The 25,569-nt window shown below is 44.8% G+C and overlaps 1 protein-coding gene across 1 annotated transcript in view; it reads left to right on the top strand.

Annotated features, from left to right (window-relative positions):
* Positions 1–25,569, top strand: part of plxna2 (plexin A2) — a gene marked incomplete at both ends in the record, with an annotated part of 147,991 nt that overhangs the window by 41,306 nt on the left and 81,116 nt on the right. Inside the window, one exon of the mRNA XM_079175089.1 lies at positions 6,258–6,392. Coding sequence (XP_079031215.1) covers positions 6,258–6,392 — 135 coding nt within the window. The remainder of the gene's footprint in view (positions 1–6,257; positions 6,393–25,569) is intronic.

Genomic DNA, 25,569 nt, shown 5'->3' with positions numbered 1-25,569 from the left:
TGAGTTTCCAGGACAGACACACGAATAGATAAAGATAGTGAGCCTGGTCGGTACACGGTGTTCTGCCAACTGTCAAATACAGCTAGTTGATTTATAAATATGTTTGTGTGTGTGTGTAAAAGAGAATACCCATTTATGTTCCGTCATGAGCTGGGCGGTAGAGCTGCATGATATATCATTTCAGCATCTACATTGCGATGTGCGCATGCGCAATAGTCACGTCGCATCTCCTGCGAGCAAATAAGCTCAAACATCAGGCTACTAGTTGTTTGCTGCTTGATAACCAAAGGAAAACAGTTCTCATTTTCCATGACTAATCCAGTGTTTCCCATTAATTACCTACAGGTAAGCCCGCCACAGTTTTATAATGAACCATATCTGTACTTCTCAACGGGTGGGGTCCGCGTCCCCCACCCGGAGGATACAACTCGGTGGGTCAGAGACGGCAGGTCGTTGTGGGAGGATCCTCTCAGGTGTTGGCTGTGCTTGCAGTGTCATCACCATTCATATCAATACAACCAATATGTTTAGGATTAAATTGTTTACTAGAGCACATCATTGTTCATATAGCCTCTTCATTTTGCTCTCAAAGTGCACCAGATTGATGCATTTAATGAAATGAAGGTTAAATATTCCTGTAATGTATTTAGCAAAAGAAATATTGCAATGTCAGTTTTTTTCTAATATCATGCACCCCTAGTGTATAGTCAGGCATGTGCCTCTATTCTCTTGTTAAACACAGGAAATAAGAAGGAATTTGTGTGCCTGGCTGGAGTCTGACTTCTGGTGTGTTGGTGATGAATCCCCCCCCCCTCCCCCCCTTCCCCAGGGTGACTCATACTTCCAGTCCACTCACCCTGATGCAGCTCCAACTCATGCCCCAAAGGGACTGACTTCATCGTAGGCTGGACATTATACATCCATCTCCAAAGGGGACTGATAATGAATCTGTCAGTACACCTCATAACCTAGTGCCACCCGTTTTTTTACGGCGCCACGTAACATGCAGTAACCACACTCACATAATATATGTGCAGATATACTGTGACACAGTGGTGGATGTTCACTTAGGAGCAAATTTCAATAAGTATGTGGGAAAATGTCTGTTTTTCCTCCTCAAAGTTGTGCTAGCAATGCAAAACGGATGTGGTGAGAGTGCCCTGCTGTCACAAAAGCTTTTCAAATCACAGATGCCTCCTGACAAGCTTCAGTGGCTCTTAAAATGCTGTCAGCAGTCTGTCTCCTGTCATCTGGCCCAAGGTACTGACCGATCTCAACATCCAATTCAAGACCATTTACTGAGGCTAAGATTGGTCCTATCAGACATATTGGATTTGATTGGATACGGTGTATCATTTTCATTGTCAGATCCCTCTGGCTTGTGTCTTTTTCAATCAGCGTGACCCCACTTCACTACAAAGCTCCCATTTCCTGCGTGGAGTTGCCTCGGTGGTAAAAGGGTTGTTGTATTTGGACAGAGTGAAAAAGTGTGATGGTGGTGGTGTACTTTTGCAGAATCTAATCCAGTATGTGGGATCTCCTAAAACTGTTGAACTGGATTAGCGTAGATGCAGGAGATAGCTGCCGAGTAGCCAAATGGGAGTTCAACTTTCACCCGTTTTCTTTCTTTGGGTACAATGTGTTACAGAGCTTTAGCCATGAAAGCATAATCTTCTTAAAATCAACTCCCAGTATACTATTTTGGTACGTGGTGTAGGTGGAGGACCTACAATTTGACTTAATCCTATCCTGGTACAAGGTGTTGGAGTGTGTTGCACACTGTGGCTTAGTGGAGGTACCCATGCGTGGGTTACAGTCTGCTCTGCCAGCAGAAAGAGTGTAGTAAAATAATATACACCCTCACATGTGTGTGTGTGTGTGTGTGTGTGTGTGTGTGTGTGTCCTGTTTCAGAAACGCTAACCTCCCCCAAGGCTAAGGTAAAAAAAATAGCTTTTTTTTTTTTCGCAAACTGAAAAGAAAGCAGCTCTCAGGTAATTGTTAGCAGCTGTGGCCATTAAGGGAGAAACATTCTTCAAAAATCGAGTGGCTAATGCTAAACAAACACTTGGAGACATGCTGTAAAACAGAGACCTAATCAGTATATCAGTTAATCACCCCCCACAGTTTTGCTTCTACAGTTGAATTCAAAGACTCATTTTTATATCTTGAGTTGCTTCTCATACAGTAGGATTATGCGGTTTGGAAAGGGATCATTTTGGTATTTTTCATATGTAGCATAACGGCGTCTATAGGGAGTTTGAGCTTTTTCCTCTTCCCTCTGTCTCTGAGCAGCAGCATCCACAATGCACTGCAAATACACATTTGATGCACCTTTACCGTGGATTTATTCAGCACTTTTCACTCGGCAAATTGCTTCACACAGACTCACACGGTTGGGAATCCTGTGTCTGGCACAGTGTTCAAAACCAGTGAGACCAAGGGAGAAAGGGAGAGCGAGAGAAAGAGGGAGAAGGGCAATTTGAATTGGAGTTTGGTCAATCTTCAAACGTTTTTCCAGGGTGCTTACATGGTCTGATCAAAAGCACCCCACTGGCACAGGCCCTTGTAGCCACAAGAGGAGGCCTCTGATGCCGCTGCCATGGCTTCCCTGCTGGCCAAAGCTTCCACCCGCTAATGCCTGACTATGTGCAACATTAAGTTTGTACATAGTAATACAAAAGTTCCCTTTTCAAACCTGTTTTTTTTGCAAGATGTGGCATCTTTGGAAAGTTGCCCCCTGTCTTGAGTTGCAAAATATTGGTATTTTATACATAATTGACTTGCTGTCACGAATATAACAGAAAGGTCTTCGAAATTTAGATTTCAACACCAAAACATTCCGTATTCTGTTGGTTTCAATCTGCAGCCACTACTAGATGCCACCAAATCCGATACACTGTTCCCTTAAACAATACTGGTCTGAGTTTTGAGTTATTACCACTGTAACAAAATATAATGCTATACACACAAACAAACCCGTTATAGCTTGTGCTTGCAATGCTACAGCATAAAGGTGGAACTTTGGCTAGACAAAAAAAAAGAAGAGAAATGCGAACAAATGGTTTGGTCTCACCCACTTTGTCACAGGTATCATCTCAAAAATGGTGATTTATTCCTTACATGTGTACTACAGTTAAGACAATGAAGTCCAAAGTTATGTGAAAGTGGTTTGGATTTTGAAAACTAAATATGGCAACTCTGCGTATGCTCCAGGATTTAAAGGAAGTCCTCCTACTCAGTGACGCCTGGGGACGTTTATTTCTGTCCTCAGTTCGTAATGGCTCTGTGTGTGTCTGTCTGGTTTTGTATGTGTGAAGGATATCATAACCCACTTGTGAATATTGTGAAAATCTTACGTTCAGGACAGTACTTTTTTTTCTTTTCACAAATATTAACTACACAGGCCATGGTGCCCCTGGGGTACATGTGGAATGTTTTTCAACACTCTCATCCATCTTCACCTTTTGCTCCCCTTCCGCACTTTACTCAGTTGCAGCTCCCCGACACTGGTGATAGAGACAGACCAGCTAATGGCTGTTGTGTTGAAATGGGGGACCAAGGACGGGTCTCTGGGGCACCAGGGTTTCTTTCAGTGGATGGATTCTCCTAAAATAGAGGCGCAGTGATATTGTCAGAAGGGCTTGAGGGTATGAATCCAACCTGTTAGCAGCCTTCTCGCCCAGCCTGATAAATAATGCAGGGTGAAATGGGACAGACAGGGCACAGGTTTAAGTACCTGATAGAGCAGGCTAAAGACTGAAGTAAAGTGATGCTGAGGAAATGGATGTGTTGGGCCTGAGAGCCGCTTACTCAGGTGGTAGATTCTGTAGGCGAGTGGAATGGTAGCGTGGGCGTGAGTGAGGGAGCGTGGTAAAGAGATGGAGACAGAATTATTTTGGATTTTCCATTTACTTGCCCAAGGTTTTAATTTTCCTCTCTCTTTTTGTTGTTGTTGTCTCATTCGCCCACCCAGAGGTGAGCCTACCCCTCAAGGTCCCTCACATCCAACCCACACACACACACACACACATTTCTTCACTTCCTTACAATGCTGTGGGTGTGTGTTTGTATCTGCATATGTGTGTGAAGGTAACTGAGTTTGCTAGATGTATTGCTCCCATAGAAAAAACAGCTTCTTAATGTAAAAAGCAACTGGATGTGTGTTTGTGTTTACACGATGGGAGAGCGTGAGGGCTTCTGGAGTGCTCGAGTGTCGGTTCTGTTGATTCCATTTTCTCTGTGGGAACTATAAGCAATTCAAGAAATAAAAAAAAAATCCTGATAAAATGCATTTGCTGTTAAGTGTTAACTAGGACTAAGTCGAAATTCCACAGAGACCCACCCTATACTGCCTCTAATTGGCTCGTACTCATTGCCTTCTTTACAAGATTTTCTTAAGGTTATTGCTGTTGAAGAAGATGTGTGATGGGTGGTTGGTAGGGTTAATGATTTCAACTCAGATGTGGATAGCAGCCTTCTTATAAAGTGCTCTCATATATAACTAAAATGTCCCGATTATGGCAGAAAAATGTTTTTTTTAAATGTTGCTATGCACGTTGCCTATATGGATGGAATGAAATGACAGCTCCGTTGCAGATTAACAATATGATGAGGTATCATTATTAAACTTAATGTTAACCTTAATGTTGATTATGGCACGCTGATTAACAAGAACATTTTAAAATGGCACTTCATATATCAAAAAGGTTGCCGACCCCTGATCTAGAAACTGCTGTGTGTGTGTGTGTGTGTGTGTGTGTGTGTGGCCAAATGTGAATTTAGAGGTCCCTGGACCGTTGTGAGAGACTGTGTGATAGCAATCTGATTCAGATGAACTGCAGGGGGAAGGTCGGGTTATCTTGTGATCCCTACTGGCGGCCTGTTTGGACACATAGCATGACAGACTGCTCCTACGGGTGCACGCGCATAAATGCACGACACCCACACAGAAACAGCAGTGAACAGAGCAGCGCTGGTCTGGCCGTGTGCCGTCGACATGCTTTATGGATGAGCATATTCGCTGAGGTCTCCCTTCACACTGCAGTGTCAGTAACCAGATGAAGACTGGCAAGGCCCCCACATCCTGCCTTTCTCCTCCTACATATGGTTTTCCCATATGTCTTCTTTTCCATGTTTGGTTTGGCCTGCCAAGGTCAGACGTAGGTCAGCCGTGGAAGGCTCAACCACTTTTGAGCTCTGCCCCTCAAATGTGCCGCCTGCTGTCGTGTACTGAGCTAACCCTCAAGCTTTGAAGGCAAAGCTCCAGGGGCTTTGTGTGAACTTACATCACGTTGCCCCTACTTTACCATGGAGCAGTTTGACACACATACACACACAAAGGCCTGTGTGTGTGTGTGTGTGTGTGTGTGTGTGTGTGTGGTGTGTGTGTGTGCACATTTGCTCACGTACCCTCCCGTCCTCCCAGTTGATCTTCTTTTGACAGACATATGACCTTGACTTTCCCCTCTGTGATGTTTTATAGTGTCTCGCTGTTATTTGGTGCTGTCAGTATCTGAATAGATAGATGAATGTTTGGGTGGAGGGTAGCAGGCGGGGATGGACAGATGATAAAGCCATCAGCTTTCTTGGTTGGAGGCGGCCCTAGTGACATGTGACATCCCAGAGACATATCTCACGCCCATCATCGCGAAGCCCACGCTGCCCCTCAAGATTTACTGGCCTGGTTATATATTTGTCCAACAAGCATCTGGTGAATAAAGAAGGAACAGGGCCCGTTTGGGTCAGGAGGATCATGCACCTCCAAAAAGTCATTAGAAAGCTTTTCCACTGTTTTTGAAGTTAGGTGGTCTTGGCCTCTTTAAGGCTTTACTGAGGGAATACATCACTCATCGGGTGAAAGGGGAAAGGAAAACAGAGCTCAGGTTTCACAAAGGTCTCACAATATTAGCTCATAATTCCTAGTTGTTGGAACCCCATCCTATATGGGATCTCAAGGGGCTGACATTTACCTCATGCCATGAAATACAAACTTAAAAAGAAAGTATTTGAATGCCAGTTAATTATATCTCTGCCATTTTTAATTATTCACTCTTTCACTATCCAAACAGCCCTCATGGAGTATTTCCATCTACTCCAATCTCCGAGTCGCTAAATGATAATAATAGATTGTTTTGCAAATATTATTTGACCCAACGTCTGACATCCCGTTCAATCATTCTTCGTCTGTTTTCCCACTCCTGCTGTCATACTGGTATAAATAGCAATCATGGACCTGTTATCGTTCTGTTTTTCTCAGATTCGTGTCGACGGGCCGCCTCACGGTGGGGTCCAGTATGAGACGATATCGGTCATCAAGGACGGCAGCCCTGTCCTGCGAGATATGGCGTTCTCCCTCGACCGCAACTACCTCTACGTCATGTCTGAGAGACAGGTAGGTGTCGGAAAAGACGCATGCATGCAAACCTCTGTTCACTAAGTGCCCTCTTGCAGGAGAATGGAGAGTGTATGTGTGTCTGTGTGTGTGTATATAGATATGTTTAAATGTCAGGAAAAGTGTGTGAATGTGTGTGTGCTTCAGCAGGGCACTAAGATGGCCCACCTCTCAGCATCATGAGCATCACCACCCTCTGTTAGCTATAAATAACCTGGGTGGCACAGTGGGGGACATTATGACAGCGTTTGATAATGAAGGAGAACAATGAGGGCAGGGAGAAAGAAAGACACAAAAAGACGAGAGAGAGAGAGAGAGAGAGAGAGAGAGAGAGAGAGAGATGAAGGGCACTTGCCGGCTGGCTCGCTGAGGCGGAGTATGAAAGGAAGAGTGATGAGGGAAAGCGGGACAGCTGGAGTAGTGTATGACTTATAGAGTAAAGAGAGACACTAAGCAAAAAAAAGACACAGAGTGCAAGGTCATCCTATCACACTTCTAATGAAGTGACACAGCATTGTGGGGCGAGTGGGAAGCAGCCGATAGCCATTAATGCAGCTGACATACTAAGTAGGCAAAAGGCGAGGGCAGGCGAGGATGGACGGGGACACAAGGACAGAGTAGGGGTGAGGACGGGGAGAGAAAAGGTGAACAGAGGAGGAGAAGTGACGGGAGGAGAGGAGAGGAGGAGCAGCTGCAGGGGAGCGTGGCAGCGCAGCAGCCCAAGAGACAGACGACGTGCGAGGCTGTCAGTGTGAGGTGATAGATTGCAGTCCTCTCTCCTTATCTCTGCTTTTAACACACTCAACAACTAGCTGGCTAGAGTTTACAGGTTAGGATCCGCGGTGGTCAGATGTGTTGTGAAGGAGTTATCTAGGCAATGGTGTCAATTGCCAAGAGAGGAGCAAACAGGTTTATGAAAATCTACAGTTTTTTTCCCCCCTTAGTGTCAGTGACTAACACATAGCTGTGCTGTGTGTGATTTTCTTTTTTTAAAACAATTTGCCAGATTTAGTCAAATCCTGCTGTGAGAATAAAAATATGACGATGTCAAATGCAATCACATCACCAGTAATAGCTCCATACTTCAACAGGCTATCAAGCGCCGGCTGAGATTTGTAGTAGGATGGATATCTGAACAAGTGGTGGTCCAAATTATTTAAAATATTAACATTTATACAGTAGTCAAATCCGCTACATCCTCGCACAAACACAATACATGTAGTATCTTACAGTGAGATGATGACTCGGCGTGACAGATTCCACAGACAAAGATGAGTTTGTATCGAGTCTAAAGTCGGTTTCCCATATTTACTAAATCCTTTATTCCCACTTATTCCGCAGATGAAACAAGCTTTTGATGTTGAGCTCATAACTGCTAGTCATGTGAATGAGAAGAAATGTCGGCAAATATTATTAGTATTCAGCACGTAGACTCCTCTGTCTTGCTCTCCGGGGGTTGAGGAGGATCGAAGCGGGGCCACACACACACACACACACACACACACTGAAATGTTCTCAACTACTTTGGGGATGTTGCCTTGCATGTTCAAGGATACAACTCGATAGTCACGTGGATTGGGATTTTGTGTGGCCACACTTTTTTTCAGAAATTGGGCAAATTCAACTATATATTTTTTGATATATATATATATATATCTATATATATCTATATATATATATATGTCTAGAATGGAACCGCACATAATGCATAATATTATGTGTATTCAGTCTGACATAACCTCTTTCTACTCGGGGGTGAATTAAGAATATATAGTATCGGGAACCAGATTGTATTTTTCAAGAAAGTAAAATCTACTTTAAAAACACACACACAGAAGCCACCTTCAAACCAACCCCTTTGCACTAGCTGTCAGTGACCTTTATCTCATGGTTAGCCTAAATGTCCCCTCGAGCTACACTTGAAGTCAGACACACATGACATCACGAGATCCGTCTCGTCTGAGCTCCGCTTGTTCCCATGTGCCTGGTTGATGCCGTCTGAGGCCCGAGCGCATGGTGATGGGAGACGGTAAGAACAAAGGGAGGGATGATATCAAACAGAAAGCCGGGCAGATTTGGCTCCGGTTGCATTTCCGACTCTGAATAACAAAGAGGCCCTCTGTGTTTGGCACAGTGGGAAAGAGAGGATACAGAGAGACCAAGAGAGAGACAGACATTGAATGAGAGTGAGGCGGAGAGAGAGAGAGAGAGAGAGAGAGAGAGAGGGAGAAATTGGGAGAGCGAGCGTAATATTTGCTCAGCGAGGCCATGCTCCACAATCTGGGCTCGCGCTCTCTCCAGTCCTCACACCTGTCTGTGTGTGTTGTGGCGAAGCTGGGAGTCGTGGGATGTGCGAGGCCTTTTGTAAACACAAACATGCAGACAGGCACCCACAGGGACACACACAAAGCACATGCTCCCTCTGATTTCATTTGCATAGGGCCCGACACAATGCACCGGCTCTTGCAATCACATGTACACTCGCACAAAAAAGAAAACTATAATTACAGACACCAGCACCAGTCTCCCATTCAGTATTCAAATGGAATCTCCTTTCGGAGAGCTTTCGGAGGCTTTTCATCTAGCCTTATTCTCTCACCCGCAATATATATATATATATATATATATATATATATATATATATATATAGGTTACACCTCCTGCATATGTATAGATATTCTTTCACGCTCTCGCACATTCACTGCTTACTCTTTCAGTGCTCTCTCTCTCTCTCTCATTCTCATTTGTTTCTTTCTCACACGCCCACACCAGACAGCGATCATTCACTCCCCCCTAACATATTTAATAGCTCCCTGTTTCACATTGGGTCCATGGTGCTGCCATGTTACACTGTGCTTTTGTTTTGTAGATATAATGACAATAGCATCAACCATATTAATGATGTGGTGAGATTGACCCAATGCAAGGCAGCGCAGTGGAACTGATGAAAAGACCTGGCTCACTGACTTTCTCTTCTACAGGAGCAGTATGAATGTGTGTGTGTGTGTGTGTGTGTGTGTGTGTGTGTGTGTGTGTGTGTGTGTGTGTGTGTGTGTGTGTGTGTGTGTGTGTGTGTGTGTGTGTGTGTGTGTGTGTGTGTGTGTGTGTGTGTGTGTGTGTGTGTGTGTGTGCGTGCCTGTAGGTCGCTGTATTATTACTGACAGTCCTGAAATGCGTTACAGCAGGTTTTCATCTCACGATCTTCAGACACCTGTGTATATCCACTATGGTGCCTCAAAAACATGCTCGTCATCTTCATAGGACTCACACTGCTTCTATATTTAGACCAATAACCCAGTGATTTTTGGTGCTTTGCTGGCAAGCGACGCCGGCGGCAAACGCAGTGATGGAGAGAAAAAGGTCGTAGCTGTTTTGGGAGATTCAGCTGAGCTGCCTCCTCGACTTTTTCCGCGCTCCTCTTCTGCTGTCTTTTCCTCTTTGTCTGCGTCAAATGAAATGCCCCCCGAAATGTCTTACATTCTTGAAACACCTCACTGCAGTTAATATTGCATCAAAAGCAGTGGATTTCGAAATGAATACCACATCTTCCACTGCTGTAACAAAGCATGCATGGCTACGTGCTACATATGTTTTACGTGGTATAGCGCAGGGGGCTTTAACCTTTATCTGTAAGCCCTACTTTACATACAACCAGAGACACCGCGCCTACAGCAATACTCCAAAGCCATAACAATTCCAGTAGAGGCTCTAATCAAACAGGTAGAAAGAGTATCCATGTGTGAATGGCAGCTGGAGCAGAGCTAAACCACTGGTGCTTTTGCCAGCTCATGCAAATTCAGTGAGTGTTTGGCCTGGCTTCGTCCCCACCAACTGGAGCCTGTGTCTTTCTCTTTGTCTCTCATTCATTACCCACCACTCCTTTTTTTTTCTCTCTTTCTCATGTTTCTTTTAAGATGTGTATGCCTGAGGAATGCAAGGGCCTCACCTGTTTCTTTTACCTCTGTGATCAGTCCCGTATTTGTGTGTGTGTGTGTGTATGTATGTGTGCTGTACTGCATTTTGGAAGCCATTGTACGGATATACAGTACAAGCATGCCGGACACTGTGGCCCGCATGAGGCCTTTAGCAGCATTTACTCTCTTTGTTGTTGGTTTATCGACACAATGCAGCGCACTGGGATAAATGGCGACAACTACCCCAGTTCTGAAGGGGGTCTTTTGGGGCCTGGATTATCAACATTTTTTATGAGGCCTTTTCATCCCCTTTGTGGTGTATTGTGCTGTTATGGCCGCTGGCACCCAGCAGTAGGGAGAGCACTCATCACACACGGTTGAGAATCAGTGGCTGCATTATGTCGGTTGCTTTGGTCAGCAGCCAGTACTCAGAGCCCGGGCTATAATGTATTATTCATGAAAAACAATCAAGATTTAACATCTGAAAGGGTTTTGAAGTGATACCTGTGGCGTGGCCTTAGCGCTGCCTGAAAAGGTTTTTGAAAACACCTTAATAAAGAAAAGGAAAAAAACACACAAAAAAAAGCACACACACAAAAATGCGATGGTTACGTTGTCATCATGTCTTAATTAAAGCTAAAGAAAAGAGGCAGGTGTTGACTTTGTAATTGAGCTGAATGTTTTTTGTAATGTTTTATGGCTGTGGCACACAAGAGTAGATAATAGACCTTAACACACTGGATAGTGTTCCCTGTGAAATAGTGGCCGTCTAATTGCCAGCTCTTTATAAGGATAAGTGTGAAATTCTTGCTAGCATGACCAACTGAGGGATACTGAGCTGGCTTGTAAAACAGACTCGTCTTTCATGGACAGACACACAGTCCTCCCCCTATAGAGGCGTTCAGCCATGTGCTGCTGTCACTCTCCAATACACCCTTGGCTCTTTAGCAAACATTAAACCCCCTCAGCTTCCAATCCTCGTACGCCATCCTTCCTCCCTTACCCAGCTCCATGTATGGAACGGCAACATTACAGCTCACAGATTATCAGAAGAGAAAAGAAGTCTTCTTTTTTTTGAAGCCTGGCAATTTCTTCCAGGTGCTCAGCTGTGAAATTTGAAATCCATGCATGGATTCTTTCTTCTTTTTTTCTTTTTTAACCATTTTTTTTTGTATTAGGCCTCTCTTCCACCCGTTCTCCCTCCAAGAACCCGCTACCTCCTTTCCCCGAGAGTTTTGCGGTTCTACTCCCTCCTTATCCCCCAGAACCTTTGTTTGGATGCTGAGGTTAGATTAGGAGGAAATGGGTTCAGTGGGTATCAAGACGGGAGGAAATGGGATTCATTCACACCTCATCCAGGCCTAGATTAGCTGACATTCTACTGGCTCATCATTATGCAGGACTTTGGTGTGTATGACACGCTGATTTTATGTGTTAATGGCCATGGAACGCATGATGGCTTGTAGCCAGGCCTTCCGCTGTGCACTGTAGGTGCCGCAGCTTGTGCAGACTTTAAAAAAAGCGACTAGCAGCAGTGTTGGTGTAGAGCCTTTTGTTTCCCGGGTTTACTGTTTACACTGTCCGCAACAAGCAGATTGGACTGGCTCATCTCCAGACCACTCATTCAGAGACCGAAGAATGTGTGCATGTTGTGTGTTTTTCCTGATGTTTTTCCGAAAAGCCCAATTCTTATTTGAACCAGAGCGTAGTAAAATACGCCTACTTTCTTATCTCAAAGAAGAGGAACAATAATATGTTGGCAAAGGTTCAGGTCGAAATAATGGACACAACAGTAGGGCAAACAAAGTCAAAATGGCACAGGGACAAAAGATTAGCGCTTTGTGTTTACTTCTTCTGAGCCCCTCCTTCCTTTGCACTGTTCAGTTAGTTTGCAGTCAGGGCTGAGTAGCGCAGGGGTTTCCGGCGACTACCACAACCTCAACAAGTGCTGCCTTGCTGTCCCTTGACCCTGTGTCGGCCTCAGGGCAGGCTGTTCAGCTTGCAGCTGCCAGAGAGTGAACAAGACGAGGGGTTTGACCGTTGACCTTTACCTCTGTGTTTCTTACCAATCTGTCCTTCAGTGACACTCGGACAAAGAGTCCCAATAACTCGACAACCCAACATTACAGGGCAGAAGACAATCAAGAGGCAGCTTTCAGGATGTAGGAGCATTGTGCAGAATTCAGTTTGCACTCTCTTCTCAATCCTTCCCACAATCCCATTGAGGTCCAACAACTGGACTGCTACATTACTTTCTCTCTTACCCCTAAATGTGAAGTGCTTTTCTGCATTCCACAGGGTTTAAGAGATATCTTTAATCTTGTAAGTTCCCTGAATTTTCCCAAATTCCCCCGTTGAATCGGTGGTTGGGTTTTAAACCACATATATTGGAGTTAAGAATGATGTATTGTACCTTACTCAGGCCTTTATTCAGGCCTTCAATTGAGGTCAAATGAGGTGTTAAATGGTACCACTGACATACATGGTTACCTGGCATATATGACACTGCCATATATGCCAGGTAACCATAAAGTCTACACCAGTGTTTATATGAGATGAATGAGTTGAACAAAGGTTCTCCATCATGCATGAGGAAACTGTGACGCCATGCGCCGACATATGGACCACACATCTGCATCCCATTCCTCCCTCATCGAGGCTGATCAAGAGAGAGGAACCGTGGCCACAGCTTACTAGCGTCTGTTTTTCGACAGACCTCAACAACAGACAAACATCGCCGGGACAGCCCGCTATCAGTCAGACAGCAGACGCTGGCCTTGATAGATTGGCTGTCATGTTTTATCTGGGATGTAAGCGCGACGACTGGGTCAGTTTGGCAACAGTATGGGGTGAGGGCCAGCAAATCAATCGCATGGCCGCTTCCTTACCCAGGTGTTCAGCAGTTGGGGAGGGGTGAGGGGGGGGGGGGTGGAGGAGCTGCAGCTAGGAACCTTGGGTTTAGATTCTTCGCTGCTTCCTTGACAGCTTCACTTGATATTGACACTTGGACAAATTAGGATAAATTCTCCTGTCAATACACACATCCAATGTTATTGATGATGCTGTTTAGCTTTTCACTCTTAAGAAACCACTTTCATCGCTGACCCACTTGTCAAGCTCCCTTTATCTTGAGCTTATGTGTGTGTGCACATATTTTTTTGCGTCTTGTGCAGTTTAAAGTGAATATACTAGTCCGACTTGTCCGACCGCACATTACTTTGTGGTAGCTTACTTTAAGTATATGTTTTTATTGCCGTTAGTTTTGTTCTCTCACTCCCAGAGCGTCAAATTGTGTTCATTCTATATTTCATTTCATTCTATATTTTTTGGAAATGTAAGGATTGTATTCTCACTCTGTGTCCCGTCCCATCCCCCACTTCAATCACTTCAATGTCTGCCTATAAGTGGTTTGTTTTTCAGTCATGTGAATTTGTATCATGTGACTTTGCAGCTGTTGAATGAAAGGTTCCCTTCTCAAATGATATGGTGTCTCTATGGTAGTTAAATTACGTGCATGTTGCATGTGCCTCATTTCCTGCCTCAATCAGACGTGTTGGAAGGTTTATGTGGATGCATGTTGACGTACACGCTCCATGTGTTTGATTTATTGTTTGGACATTGTATCTGTTGATGTGCGGTCTCTCAGCATTGTGAGGTCAGGGGTTGTGGGAAGTTCAAGGGTTCACTGACTCTGTTCACTAAACCTAAAAGGTCACTCAGCAGGTCAGTTAGAGAAGCCCCTTCATTAAATCATGTTTTAATAGCTTCCATCTGCAGGACCACTGTTAGTAAGCTTTTTCTTTCTCATGATGACCGATGTGAGTATCCTTACCCCTTTCAGCTATGTCCTAGCCATGATTTGCATGTCTGAATGTCGAGCTGTTTTCTTCCTCTGTGCTTGCCCACCTAACAAAAGCACCTCATTTGCATGAGTCTCTGAGCGGGCATTGTTAATTGACTTAAGCCAGGATTAGTGTTAATCAGGTTTAGTACCCTGGAACCATTGGCCAATCCTAACCTCATTATTTGATAGCAACACACGTCCTGTCAGCCCCCATCAAGCTGTTAATTAATAGAAGCCTGTGCACCCAGGTCCCCGCCTGAACACTCTCTTACCTTCCATTTCCCTATCCGTCCGTCCATCCATCCATCCCCCCTTCTCCCCCTCTCCCCCTCTCCCACCTTCACACCTAAGTCCCCTGCTATATCAGCAAAGGTCAACACAAGCTAACGCACTCTACAAGCTGTGAATTTGTGTAGCCGCGTGGCGCTCGACATCAACAAATAGACTCCATAGTGTCAAATCGAGTATGAATGGATTTGAAGACCCACATGAGGGTTTGTTTGTGTCTGGATTTGCCTTCATGTGTGTGTGTGTGTGTGTGTGTGTGTGTGTCTGCAAACCCCTCAATACCAGCTTAAAACTCCCGGCTGTCTCCTCCCACCCCAACCCTCCCCTCCATCTCTCCCACAGGAGTCTCTCACTGGCCCCCTGACATAATATGAGATAATGAGGAAAAGGATACATGATCCTTAGACTCTCTGACACCTCTGTCTCTGTATGTCTGCAGTCTCCCAGAGTTTGCCATTATCCCGCTGACCCACAAACGTAGGCCCCTGGAAAAAAAAAGATCTCATTTTTACATGCAGTCTGCACTTTTGCTACATGGTTGAACCATGCCGAATTCATGCGATATTCTGCACAGAATAAATGCAACTAATTGCACATTTTTAGAAATGAGTATAGATAGATAGACGGACAGATGTGGTCACTGTTAGGCAGACAATCATCCCTCTAAGCACCTTGAGAAGCAAACCTGTCCGCAAATGTGTCCACTTCATATTGCGTTGCTGTGTTTAGATACTGAATTCAAAGCAACTTCCCTATCACTCTTCTTTCCTCGCTTCATATAATGTGAATAAAATCAACATTGAGAAGGATTAGTGATGGTGATTGATTAGTTGATTCGTCTTATCTTCCATTGCTCCTAAATAAAGCTAAAGTATCAAGTAAAATACTAATGATGACTAAAATAATCGATAGCTGCAGCCCTAGTTCACATTTGTGTGTCGTACATGTGTTTGCGTGCACACTTTGTCACTTTGTGAATGTGAGCCAAAGTAGCAGTCCAGGAGCCATCCTGCCAGAATAATCAGCTCTGTAATTAAGAGCTGTGAGTATGTCAACTGCTGTCATATACCCCCTTCTCTCTTTCTGTCTCTTTCACTCTCACTGTCTGTCTGCCTCTATAATGGCACTGCATTTGTCTCTTTCCTCCCAGCGCCTATGCAGAATGCTCATGACATTTATTGTGAAACTAATGGCGGTGCTTCAGTCCTCCTAATTGTAGGCTTTAATTGCAATAATTATTTACAAGCCTAATTAGAGCCTAGAGAGTGTCAGGGAGACACACGAGTGCTGGTTGAAGGAATCACGATGGGTTTGTCAGGAGCCGGGAGAAATGGTACGAAGTGAATGGAGTGGCAATGTTTGGTCTATAATTGGGGGAGGCCACGTCTTCAAGACTCCCTGCCTCTGTCACTCCTGCTTTCGCTGTCTCTTTTAGCTTCTGTCGGTCGCCTTCCTCCTTAGCGCTGAGACGGGGCTGCAATCACCGAGTGAAGTGCGGTGTAGTAGTTTTTGAAGCTGAGCCCACACACCAGCCGTAAGCAGCAGGCTCGGTCCCCGGCACTGTGGTAAAGGTGTTTATGTATGAGGTCTCAGGCTGACTCTGTAGACTGATCTTTCCTGTTTGAGAGGGGCTGACAGCTCACTTCACTTCACCACCAGCTGCCTTCTAAACGGGTGAATAAGTGTATGTGCACACGCGTACATCTTAGGTGCATTTGTCCCCGGGTACATTTGTTGCTGTGTGTGTCGTAACCTGGGCCTTGGTTCATTTGCTGCAGTTTGGCAGACCCTCAGGAGGTCTTCTCTGCCTGTATGTTTGTGTGTTTTGTCGTGTGATGCGGTCATGCTGCCAGGCCTGCAATATGCTCTTTGTCTGTCCCCAGTCTTAGCAAACAGGCCACAGCAGGAGAGCTGCTGGTTTTGATGGGCTTCACATGGCTGCTCAACTTCTTCTTCTTCTTCTTCTTCTTCTTCTTCTTCTTCTTCTTCTTCTTCTTCTTCTTCTTCTTCTTCTTCTTCTTCTTCTTCTTCTTCTTCTTCTTCTTCTTCTTCTTCTTCTTCTTCTTCTTCTTCTTCTTCTTCTTCTTCTTCTTCTTCTTCTTCTTCTTCTTCTTCTTCTTCTTCTTCTTCTTCTTCTTCTTCTTCTTCTTCTTCTTCTTCTTCTTCGTCTCTGTCTCTGCTGGGGTTTGTGCAACACATTCCCTGATTTTCACCACTTCTTTCCCCCCTTTCTTCTCTCATGTCAGCACAACGTCCGATGGGAGGACTCAATCCCACAATGCCATTCTCCTCTCCCCTGCGGCTCACTTTGACAAAGCTGTCAGCCTGAGCCCCAGTGATGGATGTAGTATTGTACAGTGCGTGTGTCTGTGTGTGTATGTTAGTTACTGCATATTTGAATGTGTTATTTGATGTTGAGTCTGGTATCTTATTTTTGAATCTTGCTGGACAGAAGAATGATCTTGTTGATGTTTTACATCACAGTTTGTACATTGCAGACATTATATGGGCCCGCGTCTGTGTTTTCGGTAAGAAGTAAAGGATTTGGAACTGTACATGACACATATTACAGAAAATCCTTGCTGCCGCTCTTTAAGATGATGGGAAAAGCTGTACTCACACTCACAGGCAAACATTTAACTATGTCTGCTTGTACATATTCAGACACACATTCAGCTAAAGGAAGAAGATGAATGTGCAAGGATGGATAACATATCTCTAATGCAATATATGAAGAAGAATATTAGAAAGAGCACAGGCTAGATAAGGCCAGTGATTTAAACAGTGCGTCTGCCGACAGCCTGTTGAAATATTACCCTTCTTGCCAACTTGTAAATCGGATATTTGGAGGCAGAAGGATCACATGGCAGTAATAGATAGGGCCACAGAGTGACGGATGGGGCTGTGGATGGAGAAAACTAGACAACAGATTTGTGGTGGACAAATATCGTTACCTACACTCTGAATGGAAGCAGCATCCAGAGCTGTTTAAAGTTCACATGTGGAACGGGAAAAAAAAACAACCCACTGTGTGTCTCAGAGGCAAAAACGCTTATTTATTTCACACTTTCCAAAAGCAAGTGGGGAGCGGTTAATTTGGCTGCACAGAAGCAGCTGTCTGAGAGTCATGGGATGAGAGGGAGAAAGAGACAGAGGGTGGAGGGAGAAGAGAGACGACGAAGAGAGTGAGACACAAAGACAGTTTGGGCTCATTATGTTGATTTCTTTTCCCTCTTCTGCCAAACAAAAACACCCAGACACTCTTACACACACCACCGGAGATCAGTCACTGCTTTCTTTCTCCTTCTCACCCCGCAGAGTTTCTTTGTAGGCAAATCTAATAATTCTCTCTCCACTGCAGGAGCGTGTTTGTCCATAACCTCTGTCTCTATATATTACTTATGGATTCAAATTGGATTAAATTATATAGGCTGTATTACAGGGTCTGAGGAGGTCCTTCAGCCTCAGTAATACTTGTAGACTCTCATTAACGTATCACGACTGAAGTCCGGGTGAGGAGTGTTTCGCGCAAGATACAAACCTGCACAGCACAGATGTGCTTATATGCATGCATGCATTCTTGCAAGCATGCTCAAACACACACACACACACACACACACACACACACACACACACACACACACACACACACACACACACACACACACACATCCGTGTATTGTACAAATAGACAACCATTTTGGGATTAGATGAAGTGTCCCTCCCCACCTGAGCCTAGTTATCAATGCCCCTCCCCCTATCTGTCTCTCTTTCATTCATCCAGGCAAAAACACACACCAACACACACGCTTACGCTTATGCAAAAGCAACAGCCCTTAGAGCAGCAGGGTGTAACCAAACCCTTCATTTGTATGTACATCATGTACACTGGCAGAGACGCTGAGACAAAGAGAACAAACATCCTCACATGCATGCACACACACACATACACTGTTGCACGCACATGCACACACACACACACACACAAACGCACAAAAAAAAACGTCCACGCTCCCGACATGCACTGTGGAGTCCCTCTGTGGATCAGAATTCATTTCTCTCTGCCTTCCCCTCTAAATCAATACCCCCGTTGGTCAACAGACATCCATAAGTGTGCCAGGGAGGCTTCCTAGCCTTCACACCCTCCCCAAACACACATACACGCACACACACACACACACACACACACACACACTCATGCCTGTTGATGTGTGATGGCCTCTGCTGCTTCCTTATTAACTCCTCACATGCTGACTGAAGCATACGCCTCATTACTGGCTGCATTGACAGTCTGGGATCCCGCTTAGAGACACCCAGACATGTTGGACTATAAGACAGACAGGCCAGAGATACATAGAGAGACGAAGAGGTACAGTGAAGTGACAGACAACAAGAATGTCACGTAGAGAGGTGGGTAGAGAAAATGGGTTCAGACAGGTAGATTGACAGCCAAGAAAATCTGTTAAAAAAGGCGACATTGAATGCACACAGAAAAGCAAAGACATAAGTAAACATACTAATGAGTGAGACAGGTATATAGACAGACATTGTGACTTTGACTACTCTAGGTATGGACTGGCCTAGAGTGACAGCTACGGCAGGCGTTAAGTGTAAGAGTAACTAAAAGGAACAGCTCGTTAATGTAGTCTCTAAGTATCACTCATAGAAACAAACTCACTTATGTGAAGTTCGCCACATAATGCATCTATTTCCCTCAACTGAAGGTTAAGCACACTTGAACAACATTCTGTCACTACTTCAACCTTTTTACAAAAGTGACTGAAGATTTTCCAACTCACTGCTTATGTTAATGAGTCATATTAGGCCTTGAAGTGGCTACCTTTCTGAGACCATATACTAAAGCTGTGTATAGAGTGCTGCAGGGATAATGTGGGTTTTTTTTTTTTGGCCAACCCCAGAAATTAGATTCGGACTGGTTCCCTCGCTGGGATTTTCCATTGGATTTTGGATTATTACAGAAAATAAACTCTGTGGCAAACACAGGCTTATGATACTTGCACGTTTTGTTCATCCAGATAATCTTCACAAATGAACACCGCTTCTATGATTTTTGAAGCCTTAAACACTTACACAACGGAATGAAAGTACCAAAAAAGGAGGCATTTACAGTTTTAAAGAAGAGCAGTATCAGTTGAGTTGAGTCAAGATCTATTTCAAGCATAATAAACCAGACCGTGTCATCACGGTATTTTAGTGTGTCGATTTTTTATTGCTGTCTTCGCATACTGTATGAGTGCACACACTCACACATACACATCTACAAACACTTTCACAGCTCCCTGTTTCTGTCTCATAAATGTCAGTGTGGGCCTTTTAAACCGGTTGCCAGTGAACAAGCGGGGTACAAGGGGGCTGAGAGCTCAAAGTGGTCAGGCAGCATGGATGTAATTCGCTCCCCTTAGCCTCCTGACTGAATTACTGAGCAAAGAGACCACCTCGACCGGAAACCTGCAAAGGGGAGCAAACACGGGAGCACAGAAGATTGGGTTCAGGGGGCGGGGGAGAAAGATGAGAAAAAGCCAGGGACAGATCCATAGACCTTCACATCCCATCGCCAGTATCCATCTTAGCATCTTTTAAAACAGGGTGGAAAGGAAAAGAGTTAAGTCTGTGGAGGTATAATTAGCTGTGCTCGACGTTATGCTATTATGTGAAGCTGTTAAATTATGCATAAGCAAATTAACGTCTTTTTTCTGTGCAAGTGTTTTTCTACAGTGAGGTTAATAGTTGTCACATGCATATTAATGTTGGTTATTAGGAGTGAGAAATGACAAAGGAAAAGACACACAGCTGAAATTCAGATGTCTCACCTCACCGTAGCTTTTTTTATGAACGTTTTAAAGCTGTTGGTTTCAAGGTCTTCAGTGGTCTGCAATATATATATATATATATATATATATATATATATATGAAGCACATACACACACAATCAAATCACACACAAACACCCCCACTTTTCAGGCTAACCTCCTCCTCTGCTCTCCTTTGCCCAAAAAGAGGATTGAAGCCATACATAATTGATACACTCCTCGCTGTATCGACTCGTTGGATTTTTCATCCTCCTCACTGGTCGATTCCCTCACTCCATTATTTCTATGCTCTCGCTCCCTCCGCTGCCTCTCATCCCCCTGTGACTCCTCTCTCTAGTCTGAAATAGCTAAACACACACACACACACACAAACAGAGATTAGAAGTCAGACAGCCCCATCTCCCTCCTCCATCTTCCTTATTGCCCGTTGTGCCACTCTGTCTTTAATCCATACAGTTGGCCATCAGTCCAGGGGACACATGCGGAAATCCAATGCCATGTTTGTGCAAGTGTGTCCAAATGCATGTACATGGGAGAAGGGACTTTTATATGTTTCTGCACAGCTGTACTGTTTAGGGGGGGAAATGGGCACTTGAAGCTGAGAGAGGGTCAATAGAGGGTCAAACGCGATTTTTTTTTAAAAATTCCGATGCCCTTACTGCTGTGCTATTTGAGATAAACTAAACCGAGTAAAAACATGAATATTTCAGTCTTCATAGACCGATGTGTGGGATGGATGTAAGAGTGGAGGTGTGGGGCAAAACAAACATCACTCCAGAATATTTCAATCTGCCTTCATTTTATATGAATTCAGTGTAGCTACACTGTGTCACAAAGTAGTAATTCAGCTGGAAATGTACTGAAAGACCAGTGGCGTATATGTACTGGCAAGATAGTGCCATGCCAGTAGAAGAGCTTGGATTTTAGCCAGAGCAACGAAAAACACCGGGACTGAGAAAACAAACACATGAGCGACGCCTACAGAAATCGCTAATGTCTTAGCCACATGAATTCCACCGCAGACGCCGCAACAATGACTGCTCATCACAAGAAATGTCACGATGAAAACATTGAACCGTATTATCAGTTGTGCGGTTAGCGTCGACACACAATGGCCAGTTCAGCTTCAGAGTTCAAACTGCGGTCAGAAGGCACACGCCTGACCTGTTCTTCGCCTTCTCTTCCTGCCTGGCCATGTGTCTCCTACCAGTCTGTTACTTCTGATGAGCTGCCAGGGACCAGGTCTGCCCGGGTCTGAGGGGGTGACGCAGGGGGGTGACGCCCTAATAAGAGGTGGAGGGGGCCGTGTTGTCCGGCTACCGATGCTCATTGGCATGGGGATGTGGAAACAGCAGTTCTGCTTGATTAAACTGCGCTAGCTAGATATCCACCATAGTCTAACAATTCAGAGATAGTTAGTGTACACCCCCCCCTCCCCCCTTCCTTCATTCTGACTTTAAACCCAGCCTGTGTGGTGCTGTTGCTGTTTTCAATTGACCCAAATCTACGAGCTCAGGCCAAATCCAATAAAGAAAATGAATGTGTGCTTGTGTGTGTGCCTCTGTGTGTGTGTCTTCTCTTTGTGTGGGTGAATAGACAGAGAGAACTAAGGAAAAGATGGGCTGAGAGAGCTGGCTGTGACAATAAAGGTTAAAAGCTCCCATTTTCACACCAAATCATTTTTGGAGTATGCGAGATGGCTGTTTGTAGATGAGGCGAGCTGTATCATTTCATTTTGCCTCTGCTTTTTCTCCCGCTAAGGTTTAGCCTCTTTAAAATCAATGAATAATATTTACTCTGAACGCTATCTCCTGTACTTTCAAATCAGTTATTCTGAAAACCACCCCAGTAAAACAGGTTATGACCTTCAAAGAACACACAATGGTAGTGTGTATCCCATTGAATTATCCTAACTCCCATTTATCCAGAACATATCCTGCATTCGTGCTGTAGACAGCTCTGTAATAAAAGTTATACAGTGGAGGAAAATCAATATTGTGTATTTCTACACAAAACTTGTCAGGGAGGCCTCTGACATCTGTAACTAGAGCAACAACAAAGACAAGTATTCTAAAAGCAATATGCCTTAAAGCCGGAACAGAGCTGTAGATTTCAACATCACGTCTCCCGGGAATGAAGGTCGTAGTTTTGTTGTTTTTTTGTATGCGAGTGATGAGGAGGATGTTTATGTGCAGCCATTATGTGCACATGTGGTTGTAAGGAATTACTTTTACACATTTGCTCTCGGAATGTGGATTTTAAGCTGTCATCAAAGCTCCCAGCTGTTGTGGTTTCTTTGCACAGTCCGCTCAAGGCCTCCAAGGGATCAGCACCCGAGCACCCACAACAACCACACGCATGCCCCGCTCGGTCCTTAATCAAGCTAGGTATAATTGGTGCGAGTCTCGAGGCCTGGTTATCCTTGGACCAGCCATAACACTTCAACAGAACCCCTCACCTCTCTGCTCAGGGCCAGCCAGGCTTAGGATGAATATTGATGACTGGGTTGAACCACTCACTGACCTCCTAAGTCTAAGACAGCAAAAACTCATTTTCATTCCTTTAAAACAGGTTGAACAAAGTCAGAAGGGTAAGATAGCCCTTGCTTTTAATGCACAGTTGAGTTTTTGTCTCTGCTACTCCCCGTGGGCGAATGTCAACAGGCTGGATGAGATGGCTCTGCCACATAACTACAGAGCGGATTTGTTTGGGTCTCAGAGAGTATAGTGGGAGGATTTTGTGCATTGAGGAACAGACGACCAGAAAGACGAGGGGAGAGCGAGAACGAGACGAGGGGGAGATGTGGCTGCCTGCCGTCCTTCGGAAGAGCCTCAGTGGGATTACTAGAGCAGATTAACGAGTGGCCGTCCTTGTGGAGCTAGTCTGGACCCAGGAAACACTGGCGGCCGGGTCACTGTGGGACTAACAGACTCAGGGACATGTAGAATCCATTGCTTTTCATTCATTCAGCAGCAAGCATTTGCTCTGCTTTTGTCCCTTTGTCATTAAGCCCGCTCAAACACACACACATGCTCCCCCCCACCCCCCCTCTCTCTCTGCTGGAATGGGTATTGTGTTCATGATCGATGTGCCTCATTCCAGTGACGTGGTAGCCTGGCTAACTCTCATTAAAAATGGATAGGGTGTAGGGGAGTCGCCAGTGTGTGTGTGTGTGTGCCTATACATGTTTAAAAAGAGGTGTAGGTGGCAGGAAGTCCCAGAGGTGCCAGCTGTTTACCGTGCACTGCTGAAGGTTTGGAAGGTTGGAGGGAGAGGTGGTGGTGGTGGTGGTGGTGGTGGTGGATGTGGGGGTGTTCCTGAGGTCAGAGCCAGACCTGTTGCCTTGGCAACCACTTGCAAAATAGCTTCCTCTGAATTAGTGGTGACTGTGGGACTTTTCTCCCTTTCTGCTGCTTTCTCTCTCGCTCAGCATGGCGAGGCACATCTGGCACCGCAGAGACCATGGGTCTCATCAGAACACAAAACAATGGGCCGCTTCCACTCTGCTCTGTCCTCCTTTCATCCCTTTTTTTCCCTCAGTCTTTCTTTCTCCCCCCCCCCCCCCCGGTCTTCTTTTGCTATCCTGCCTCTGTGCCCCCATCCATCACAGAGATGCAGTGAGCATGGCTGGGTCTCAGGGCAGCGGGACAGAGGAGCTGAAAGGGAGCCTCCATTCACAGGTGGCCAAAAATAGCATTGGAAATAATTTGCAGTTAGAATCTTATCATCTGGTATATTATTTTTCTTAATATGCCTCGAAGGCAGTAGCATGTTTATTATGCAACACCCACCCGTGGCTCTCTGAGACAACACCATCACCTCCCTGAATGTTGTTGTCCTTAAAGTTGTTCCTGAACAACTGGAACAAGAATAAGCTAAAAGTTACACAACTAAATGTCTCATGTTGGTAGTCCCAAATGGCTTTCAAGAGGTTGCATTTAAAAGCCTTCTTAATGTCCCAGTGAAACGGAAGTTAGAGTGTCTTTAGCTTCTGTACTGTGACATATTCCCCAGTCAAACTGAATATTTGAGCGGTGTACAGTCACAAGAGAGATTTAACAACAAAGCCTTCATATTTGATTGGACCGCTTAAAAATGGGCCGGTTTAGAGTTTAACTGTTGGCTCCACACACATACCTTCCTCACCTGTTGTTCGATCATGAGGAGGATGAAGGAGAGATAAAAGGGCCACAACTTTTAACCGGCTCTGCGTCACTGCAGCGAGGGCAGTACATGCAGATGAACGGCCCGCTGTACCCGCGTTGCAGTAGTTGAAAACCAGTCGTTTTTTCCTTCTCACAGCCACGTTGTTTTGGAAATGAAAGCAACATTTTTGCCCACTTATCCCTCAACACACATCTCTTATTACTCCATGTTGCTCTGTTAGCTACTAAGCTCCAACGGGGAAGTGCAATTTTACATAACCGAGTGTCACCTGATTTGATGATTTTTTTTAATAATGCCTCTGAGTGCAAGATGAATCATCAAACATTTGAAACCGTTTCACAGAAGAAGAAAAAAAGGGATTTGATTGACTGATTTGATTGACTTTTTTTCATATTTGGCATTTAACAAGAGATGAATGAACAATTAACACAGGGATGGTGGATTAAAACTGGGAAAGTGTATTTTCCATTTCACCAGGACTTTAATTACGCAAAGATCATGTTAAACATTAAGCATAACACCCCTGCATTAGGACAGGGCTTTAAGACTAGAGCCCAAATCCCTATAGGTTTCAGTAACAGAGAAGAGACCCACTGGTTTAGAGGAGGCTTGGCAATAATAATGGAAGCTGGAGTCTATTCAGCATTGGCCTTTGAAAGAGAGGAAGCTGTTGTTTTAACCCGCCGCTGTCAGTCAGTCACCCAGGTTGCTCCAGTATGCGACTCCACTGTAGCCTCTCTGGTTGAATAACCCCCCGCTGAGGCCATCTTAAGCAGGAATTGTATTAGCATTGATTTACCAGAGCACAGTACTTCTCACCGGCAATGCTCTCTACCTCAGGTCAGCTGCGGATGAATGTGTGCAGACGGCAGAGAAAGTGGGAGGCAATATCAGATTGTGCGCTGCGCTTCTTTGTCTACCTTGAAAACACAGGAACAAGAATCTGCACATCCGTTATGGCGCATGTGTGCCTACGAACACACACACACACACACACACACACACACATGCACACACAGTGGGAGAAGGGGCTTCATTGTGTAGCCCTGCTGTGTTGAGTGACTGTAGCGTGTGCTGGGCAACAGCTGCTGTGATCCCCCCCCCCAACCCTCACCTCCGCTACTGGCCCATGC

This window comes from Pholis gunnellus (genome assembly GCF_910591455.1).
Source record: "Pholis gunnellus genome assembly, chromosome: 2".
Lineage (NCBI taxonomy): Eukaryota > Metazoa > Chordata > Actinopteri > Perciformes > Pholidae > Pholis > Pholis gunnellus.
This window is presented reverse-complemented; position numbering and strand designations above follow the sequence as displayed.